Genomic DNA, 10,010 nt, shown 5'->3' with positions numbered 1-10,010 from the left:
TTACTTCTCAAGTTGCGTTGGTCTGTGTTTCATCAGAGCAACAGGAAAGCAAACTAGGACTAAAGTCAAGATAGAATGTGTCCCTGTGCTCCAGAGGCATGATGTCAGACATCTAATATAAAAAGAACAGATAGGTAATGCTACTCTTTATTATCAGTCCTTGAGTCTAAAAAAACGAAGGTACAGTAAAGTTCAGGTGAACCAGAGCATAGCTGAATGTTACATCATGTGTTATTTACAAACAAAGTTTATTATTTTTCCAGAAATTCAAATGGTGAATATCGATGGACTTAATGCATACCGAAAATTTTCATTTTTCATTTTCATATTATGAAGCACGGCTACAGCTGTTAGAATGTTCAGTTTTAACAATCTATGAATCATAGATGTTTTAATTGCTAATAAACTGTTCATATATACATAAAGACAAGCTGAGCCCAGTAGAGAAACATTTTTGTATCCCAGTGTGTGGCTGACAGTCTCATACTGGGCCACTTGACTCTGTCAATTCACACCAACCTTAACATTTAGGCCCTTCAAGATCTACCTAGGAAATGGCAATTATCAAGTTTGTGGTGTTTCTGTAGGGTTTTTCAGAGTTATAAGAATTATTTATATCCCTTAGCGTGACACATTTCACATGGAATAAAACAACTCAACCCCAGTACCCATGACATTTTCTAAATCCCTTGACCCAAGCATCAGTCCAATTTTTCCTTCCAGGCAGCTGCCTTCCCCGCATCTGATTATAGCATTTCTGAATAAACTATTCATTTGACAGGGAAATCTTCCTAACAGCGACTATAAACTTTTTCCTCATGAGTTTATAATCATCCAGTATAAATCAGCAATCCCTTTGTCCCCCCTGAGGTTTCCACACTCTTGAAATAAATGTTTATATGAATTGTCATGGTGGTAGACAGAATCCCCCTTGTTTTCATACAACTTCATAGTCCTAGGAGGGCAGAGTAGAGAGACACCTTCCCATGCTACTCCCGGAAGTCTGGTGTGGCTGCCCAAGTCTACTGGTTTGCAAAGATATGAGCCTTCTGATTTACCCTGTTCTCAGTTTTTCGAATCCTGCTGCCATCTGAGCTAATGGAAGAGTTAAACTCATGTGTGTGGGACACCGTAGATTGAGAACTGGCTGGTAAGTTGGAGGTATGACTTGGTCCCATAGCTTTTGTTGTTTGTTTTTAGACTTGGGACTCACTTTTGAACTTCTATTTTGAGCTCAATTAATATTGAACATTATTTGGTAAGTCTTAAAGTTATTCAATAAAGCAAAATCACTACCTTCTGCGTTTTTATATATAGACATATACTCACCCAAACTAACAAGGCAATGTCCGTAATCATTAAATATTTACATGTATAATTCTCACCTCCCACCACCCCTTCCAGGTCATGCTCAGGCTGACCTCAAGTTCACTGTAATCCCCCTGTCTCAGTTTCCAAAGCTAGGATTACAGTCCTGAGCCACAGTCCCTGGCTCCTCAACTTTCTGATGGAGACTATTATCTATGAAGAACAAGGCTGTGCAATGCCTAAAATAATTCAGGGGTGGAACGCTCACCCGTGTGAGGAATTTGGCTGCTTTACACAACTACGGAAACAAACCCAAGACAAGTCTCCACTGGGGGGTGTGATTAAAGAATTGCTACTGTGGAAACTATTTAAAAAAAAAAAAAATAGAAAGAGCTCTAGGCTGTTTGCCAAGATCCTGTATGTATCCCCTCATCTGGTCCCTCTCTCGGACCACCCCACAATCCAGCAACTCAAGTGCTAGAATCTGGTAGCAGGATTCCCCAAGTTCCTGACAAATGCTATAGTCAATATAATAGCCCGTGCTTGGTCCAGGAAATGGTTAAGTATTTTGAATGGTAGCCTGGTAAGGGTTTTCTTTTCCTTCCAGCAGTAAGCCGGGTACCACATCACTAGTATTCAGCACCTGCTTCATCCAAGGATGCTGAAGGGACCTGGTTTGCAGAGTCCACTTCCCTCTGAGTCTTTTTTGTTTGTTTGTTTTTCGAGACAGAGTTTCTCTCTGTATAGCCCTGGCTGTCCTGGAACTCACTTTGTAGACCAGGCTGGCCTCGAACTCAGAAATCTGCCTGCCTCTGCCTCCCGAGTGCTGGGATTAAAGGCATGCGCCACCACGCCCGGCCCTCTCAGAGTCTTTATCAGCTTGCTGACCATTTTCATCCTCCTGAAGAAATGCCAAGATGTGCAAGGCCTCAGAATCAGATTCATCTTCATGAAGCCGCCTTAGGGCAATTCTTCGAAGTTTCTCTCTCATCTTTTCTTTTGGCTTTGTTTTCCTCTTTATTTTCACACCCTCCATAAAATGGTAGATAGCCTTGTCTTCACGCTTCATTTGAAAAAACTGAAAGTTGCCATACCGAAGGTGGAGTAACTGTTTAGGGCCAGGAGGGAGGTCCTTGCTCAATTCTTTCTGGAAGTAGTGATCGGCTTCTTCATACTGCTTTGCTATGGTATAAAGATCAGCAAGGAAACTACAGGAGTGTTCGAGCATCTCCTTCATTTCCTCTGCTTTCTGTAAGTGATTCAGTGCTAGTTGTATTAGTTCCTGTAACTTCTTCCTATCCCCATTAAATGCCATTTCCCTTCTGTTCAACATTTGATGGACTTTTGACCTATAACAGCACCCAATATGGTAATGCACATAAGCGTTGTTTGGCAGGGATTCCAAAGCCTTTCTAAGCAACTGTATAGCTCTGTCTACGTCATATACCTTGTAATAAAACCTGGCTGCACTGAGCAGTGTATCCATTGCACTTGGGTTTTTCTTTAAGGCTTCTTCAACCAGCGCCTTTGCTTGGGTTTTATGCACCTCGTCAAGCTTCAGCGCCAAGAGGACTTTAACATAAGTGTTTTCAGGAGACAGATTAATGGCTTGCTTCAGAGAGTCAATGTAGTCATTCTTTGCTGGCCAGTCATCCAGGCGGTAGTTCGCAATGGCCCATCCAGAGGTGAATTCTGGGTTCTTCGGGTCCTTTTCCAGAGCCTTCTGGAAACACACCTTCACTCTCTCGTTTTGGTTCTTGGTACATTTTAATCGGGCCCACCCCTCCTCACAGTCCAGAGCGGGATTCTCAATCCGGTAGGGACTGGAAAACTTCTTGCAGACCTGTTTCACTTTATCCAGATAAGCCTGAGCTTTTGAGAACTGGCCCATGTGATAGTAGACCCAAGCGTAGTTTCCCCAGGTGACCAGACTTCTGATTTCTACTCGGTCGGGATGCTGTTGCTGGATGAAGTCCTCGGCTTCCCCTAAGCACTGCAGTGCCGCCTCATTTAGACCTCTGCAGTGCTTTACATAGGCCAGTATGTTGCACATGGTGGCTTTAAACTCACTGTTCTGAAACTCATCCTTGTTAAACACCCTGTCCTCAAACTCATCCAAGGACTCATCTTCTGCTATCAGGTTCCAGGTGAAATGGCATTTTAGCTGTCGCAGACTGCTCTCCAATGACTCCTTACTGGCTGTACTGTGAGACAGACAGAAAGAAAGAAAGACAGTCAATCTTGGGATACATCACCTGCTCACCTGGCAAGGAGTGAGATCACCGGGAATATTCTTCTCCCTCTAAATGACCGAAGAACATGGTCTCCTTCTCTTTCTTTAGGTGTCTGGCGTGTCTGAAATACTGCACGGGGGAAGTGAGGGTTTGCTCATTATAGGCAGTAGGATCGGCAGAAGGTGGAGAGTCAGCCCTAGGTGGAGGTTGGGTTTCCTTGCAAGACTGCTTCTGTGAGCTAGCTCTTCTCTTTGCTTTGGAGGGTCTTTGGGCTCCCCTGACCTCGCACATCCAGTATTCCCACTTTCATTTTATGTTACACACGCTCTAGTCCCCTCCTTTTCCCCTCTCTCTTAATGCCTCTTTTCTGTCTACTCCTGATCCCATTTCTACTTTCATGACATCTTACAAATATTCGCACAAATACGTATAAGCAAAGCTAAGATTTACATTTGAGAGAGAACATGCAATGTTTGTTTTTCTGAGTCTAATTTTCTTACTTAATATATTTTTCTAGTTCCATCCATTTTACTGCAAATTGCATAATTTCATTTTTTTCATTTTAAAAATGCATTTTAATTAAAATATAATTCTCTTTCCTTTTTCCCCTCCAGCTCCTCATTTGTCTCCCCTTCCAACCCCTCCTATTCTTCCTCACTCTCAAGTTAATAGCCTTTTTTTTTTTTTTGAGTAATGTTTGTATGTGCACAAACCTGTAAATATAATCTGCTAACTTCACCTTTTGGGTGCATTTGGTTTTAGGGCTGATCATTTTGTTGAGTAACCAATTAGATAGATCATCCCTGGAGAGGCTAATTTTTTTTTTTATCCTTAATGGCTGAATAAAATTCCATTGTATGCACCACACATTTATAATTCATTCATCAGTTGATGAACATCTAGGCTGATACCATTTCCTTGCTTTTGTGAGAAAAAAATTTTTTTTGCAAAGAAATCATGGATGAGTAGTAAGATTAAAGTACTTTTGGGTATCTGCTCATTCTAATTGCTTGTGTCTTATTTTTAATGATTCTTGATTTTTTTTTTATTTTGCTCATTTTATCATCTTTGGACTATTTCACCTATTAATTGTATTATATATGTTAGCAAAGCCAGTGACTTTTATTTCTGGATGCAATGTAGTCTCCATACCCCACCTCCGTTTGTACTTCTTAGATTTCTCACATGTGCTCATTAGTACATAGGTAATGTAATAATACTTTTACATTTTTCTTTTAATTTCCCTTGTAACTTTATTCTACTCTCTTAGGTTTATATTTTATACCTGGGATAGGAAGTATATCTAGAGGGGAGGCTTCTAGGCATCTAGCTCCTTTCCTTTAGGGGGAGAACTTTTTTTCAGGTACCCCGCGACCCTTAAAGATTTTTTCCATCCTGTAAGATTCCCTTCTGTCTTATCCGTAACTAGATAGACAAATAAGCAGAAAACAAGGCAGCACAGAAGCCTCTGGAACCTTGTGGAGTCTCACATATCCTCTCCATGCTGTGTAAGGTCAGCTGTGGATTCTAGTACAACAGTTTCTGACTTGTAAGGCTGATAACCGGAAAGCCAGACCAAGTGAGAGGGATTACGTTTGAACTGTATTGACTATACTCAACCCCTATATTTAAATGTTGATGTTACACCTTGCAGCCATCAATGCTTTGGTTGGGCCAGAGTTAGGGTCACTACACAGAAAACAGACCTGAGAAGCAGTTATTCATTTACAGGCAATTAATTCCACTAGGCTTCCAGGGACCTAGCAATGGCTTCTGCTATCATATGCTGCCACCAGGTGTGTGAGCTGAGTATAAAAGGATCGCTTCTGCCACTCCATCATTCTCTGTTCCCACATGTTCCCCCCCCTTTCCTCTCTCTCCCTTCCTCTCTCCCTCTGTCCCCCTTTCCCTGCCCTCATGGCTCTGCTTCTGTCTGTCTGCCTCTACACCTTCTCCAGGTTCTCCCCTCCTTTCCCTCAAATAAACTCCCTTTATACCAGATCTGGTGTATGACACAATAAAAGACCCCCGAAGGGAGCCCCCGGCTCCAGTCTCGGAAATGACGCGCACCCAGAGACCGACTTGCTGTAATCACAGGAGGACGCTTTATTGAGCTCAGGCCAGCATGCTGGGGTCGAAACTCATACGTCACGCAGGGGTAGAGGAGTTCGACCCCGACCTGAATTTTTACAGAGCTTATAAAGGAGAAAACCACAAACCAGGGGGAGCAAAGGGGAGGGAAAAAGGGGAATTCTAAAACCATANACTGNCCACACAGTTAGGTCATATGCTAGTCATGTGTAANACTAGGCAACACACCCAGGGCTTTGTGACATTGTGGTTAGGGTGGTGACATTCCACAGGGGTGTTGGGACTTTAAGAATTGCTTTTATAAGTAGGTTCCGGGTGCGGTCACCTGCCGGGGACCAAGGCCCTTGAATGTAGAGGTCATGCCTTTTAAATTTTTATTCTTCAATAACTTCTCAGGCACTTAGCACGGACCCTCCAGGTATCTCCTAACCACATTATATGAGCTAGTTTCTTCCTGTGCTCTGTTTAGTTAGCAACACTATTGGAATTCTGAGATTAATTATTGGAATTCTGAGATTAATTTGGCAATTACATGTAAAAATCAGATTAGCAGGGTTAGTAGTCTAAATAAAACTTTAACAATAAAGAAATCTGAAAAGGGAATACTTCTTTTAAGTAATACTCTTATTAGATACTCTCAATTTATTCTTGCAGAGAGAGAGAGAGAGAGAGAGAGAGAGAGAGAGAGAGAGAGAGAGAGAGAGAGAGAGAATTGCCAAGAGCATTTTCCCCTGACACATCTTTACAAGAAGCCCTTGCTAGATCAGATTAACTCTTTCTGACCTCAGCTCTCAGTGGCCAGGTGAACAGCAGACCTGGGCACTCAGGAGGAAACAACAGAGCAGCTTTTTGACTTATTTACAGGCATAGAGACAGAGGTATAAAAAGGTAACACACAACACAAACAGAGGCCTGGCCTCTCTTGGGACTGTGGCTGTTCAGGATTTGCATGTGTCATCAAGGTTGACTACAATTCCCACATCACCAGAAAAAAGTAAAGACTTACCTCATGACTGCTGTGTAACTGCCGGCTGTGTCAAGGCGCTCAGAGCAGGGCTGCAGCCACTCTCCAGGCAACCTCTCCCTCTGCCTTCCTATGAAGTGCTCCAGCTCCATATAAAGGAGCAGCTGGTTTCTTTTCCTGTCTTTGTGCAACACATGACCCCAAAGAATAGAAATTGAAACCAGAAAGTAACACTGATGTCACTTTTTATGGACAAAAAGGTGAAGAAGAGCCAAACCTCTCAAGATCAGGCTGATGTCTTTGATCTGCTATGTGGAGAAGGGAACCTTTACACACACACACACACACACACACACACACACACACACACACCGAATTCTGCCTCATCATGACCAACATAGCTCATTCTCACTTTCATCCTCCTCCAGATCCAGGGAAGGAAAAGTTTCTGTTTCCCAGTGCAGGGGTCTGTTTGTGTCTGTTTTACCCCCTGCTCAACTGGAGCTCCTTTTCTTCAAGGCTAAGTGCACACTGCATGACTCCAAATGCAGATGTTGAAAGAATGGACTCAGAGCTCCAAGCTGGAGCTCTAGGGTTTATCTATCTGCATTTCTATGATGCTCTCTAAGGGGAGATTACTCTCTGCCCCAACTTTAGTGTTTCCTGTTTTGAGCTGAGAACAGCACTGCTGCCTGATCATGGTGATGGGAGGAGGATTAAGTGAGTCCAGAAGGAGCTGTTCTAGAATTATGCTTGAAACTTAGTAAAGAGTTTAATCAGTAACCAAAATCATTAACCAGAGACCAAAGGTGCAAACTGTGGATGTTTGCTTTTTCCAGAGCCCGAAATTCTCTGATCCTCCGTGACCTGTCATAAATACTAACGGTCGGAGGCAAATAACTCTGAACACTTAAGGCACTCTAGACATTCCTGGCTCCCTTGGGATGCACATGTGGGGCAGCTTATTAGTTACCACGTGCATATCCAGATGTGCAGCAGCTGCCATCGTAAGCCTTGCCCTTTCCTTATTTATGCCTGTGTTGGCTAATCTTGGCAGTCTGCTTGGCTTAGTAAGACACACAGCCTGTGTCTGGGCAAATGTTTCCAGAAACACTGGGAAATGTGAAGGCAAAAACAAAAACAAAACAAAACAAAACAAAAATCCAGAGAAGGCCTAATCTCGATGTAAGCAGTACTGTGCATTAAGATGAAACTGAAACACGGCAGAAGGGGGAGCTAGCATGAGTGCCTATACTAGCTGCATAATGCTGCCCTCACCCATGAACATGGAACTCCCGTTCTTCAACCTTTGAACACTAACTCCGACCAGGGGGCTTTCTAGGCCTCAGCCCTAGAATGGGATGCCGCCATTGATCCTTCCGGTTCTCAGGCATCGAGCTACTTGGCCTGAACAGCCACTGGTTTCCTGGCCTCTCTAACAGATGGACCTTGTGGGACTATACAATCTCTGGCGATACAAGGCATCCTAATTAATACATCCCATATTGCAAACTCTTTGGAAACCTCTGACCAGTATAATATTCTTGAAGACAAAAGAATTATGGAACATACAGATCCAAAAGTCAGAAGGCAATAACCCAATTCCTGACGCCTTTAACATAAGGACATGATATAGAACAGTGGTCTCCAGATCATCTGAGCATGCTGAGGTACTTTACTTAGTTTTCTTAGTAATTGTGGGCTTTTCTGACTATGGTAGAAGCACATTCATAGTTTAACTCATTTAATTTTAGTAGGTTATATTAGTTACACTGATCACAGTTAGAAACTGTTTTAATTCAGTCAATAACACCAAGTTTTGATTCTGTTTGCAAGTTTTTGTATTTGATTTAAATATATTTATTAAAATGTATTTATGTGTATAAAAATGCTAAAATAGGGACTGGGAAGATGCTCAGTGGGAAAAGCATTTGTCATACAAATGTGAGTGTATAAATTCTCTTCCAAAGGAGCCAAGGAACTTTAATTTTTTTCATATCGTATTTTTTTTTTAAAGTTGACTTTATTTCAGCGGAAAACACGAGCCTTGTGGCACTTTTTTTTTTAAAGATTTTATTTATTTATTTATTTATTTATTTATTATATGTGTTTACACTGTAGCTGTCTTCAGACACTCCAGAAGAGGGCATCATATTTTTCTTATGGATGGTTGTGAGCCACCATGTGGTTGCTGGGATTTGAACTCAGGATCTTCGGAAGAGCAGTCAGTGCTCTTAACCGCTGAGCCATCTCACCAGCCCCCTCAAATCCTATTTTTAATGACAGTTCTTAAATGTTTTAACCTTCCTTGTAGCCCACCACCCACCAGAGGTAGTGGGAAAGAAAGGATACAGGGGAAGCAGACCTGTTTATAAAGGTTCTTTGGAGCAACTCACATCTGTGTTCTCTGGAAATTGGCAGTTTAGCTTATAGGTCAGCAGTGGCAGCTCAATGGACTCCCAAACACTTCACAGATACATCAGCAGTACTGTTCAGTAGAGTCCAGAGAGCAACAGCAGTGACATAGCAGAGACAGCCAGGCCTCAGTCTTGGGTCAAGTCATCAGGAGGGACTAGGAGGAATTCCAGGAGAAGCTCTGTCACTCTGTGGAGTCCTATTTATACCCTCCAAACATCATGTGTCCTCCATGTACCTCAGCATGTACATTCAGTCAGCCCGAGTCCACAGAATTTTGACAAGTGGAGCTCAACTACACAAAGTAAGGTAAAGCAATACACGGGTGTTGTTAGCAAAGAATCCTTCACCACATGTCCTTCCGTGTGCTTTAGCAGAACATCCTCTCTCCTGTATGTGCTTCAGTGTCCTCCACATGTCTGCCTTAGCCTTTCACACCTGTGTCCACTGTGGTGAAATGTCTTTCCTTCACATTTCTACCTCAGCAAAACACCATCCAACCAACTTTCCAAAGAAAAGTTTGGACGTTTCCACTTCAGGGCCGTGTCTCAAAGACTTGGTTGCCAGATGATGGTGCTAATGAGGCCAATGGAAAGAAGTTAGGTCATCGATGGCATGCCTTTAAAGGGGGTTTTGGGGATAATTAGACTCTTCAGATCTCATTATTTACTTCTTGGTCATCACGTGACAAGGGCTTCCTCTGCCCCGTTTTCTCCACTGTAATATGTTTGCTATAAAGAGTTACCATCTTTAATACCGGGAGCCAAAGTAAATCTTTTCTCCCTTTAAGATGGTTGTGAGAATGTGATAGGCAGCCTATTTTGGTTGAATGGGGCTTGTTCCGGTGACCCAGTAGAAAACTCTATAAGGGATGGAAAGGTGAGCCACGGTCCCAGAATCAGGTACATGACACCACAGAGCCCCCAACTCCATAATTCTGTGACTATCAGCCATGCAGACAATGTCCTAAGCTTCTGGCATTCTGGCTAGACTCCACC

The 10,010-nt window shown here is 42.6% G+C and overlaps 1 protein-coding gene across 1 annotated transcript; it reads right to left on the bottom strand.

Moving 5' to 3' along the window:
- Nucleotides 1–2,098: 2,098 nt before the first annotated feature.
- Ifit2 (interferon induced protein with tetratricopeptide repeats 2) lies at nucleotides 2,099–7,293 on the bottom strand. Its single transcript, XM_029533006.1, has 2 exons — nucleotides 6,640–7,293; nucleotides 2,099–3,512 (listed from the first exon to the last, which is right to left on the bottom strand). The coding sequence occupies exons 1-2, from the start codon at nucleotides 6,747–6,749 to the stop codon at nucleotides 2,141–2,143; spliced, it is 1,482 nt and encodes a 493-aa protein (XP_029388866.1). The 5' UTR covers nucleotides 6,750–7,293; the 3' UTR covers nucleotides 2,099–2,140.
- Between the last annotated feature and the right edge of the window lie 2,717 nt (nucleotides 7,294–10,010).

The sequence above is a fragment of the Mus pahari genome, chromosome 1 (genome assembly GCF_900095145.1).
Source record: "Mus pahari chromosome 1, PAHARI_EIJ_v1.1, whole genome shotgun sequence".
NCBI classification, from domain to species: Eukaryota; Metazoa; Chordata; class Mammalia; order Rodentia; family Muridae; genus Mus; species Mus pahari.
Note: the sequence above shows the minus strand (reverse complement) of the source record. Positions and strands in the feature narration are given on the sequence as shown.

Bases quoted from the DNA above. Each gene is read 5' to 3' on its own strand.
- Ifit2 (XM_029533006.1), bottom strand. From the start codon at position 6,749: ATGGAGCTGGAGCACTTCATAGGAAGGCAGAGGGAGAGGTTGCCTGGA. The intron at 3,513-6,639 runs GTAAGTCTTTAC...TCTGTCTCACAG, and splicing joins AGTTACACAGCAGTCATGAG to TACAGCCAGTAAGGAGTCAT.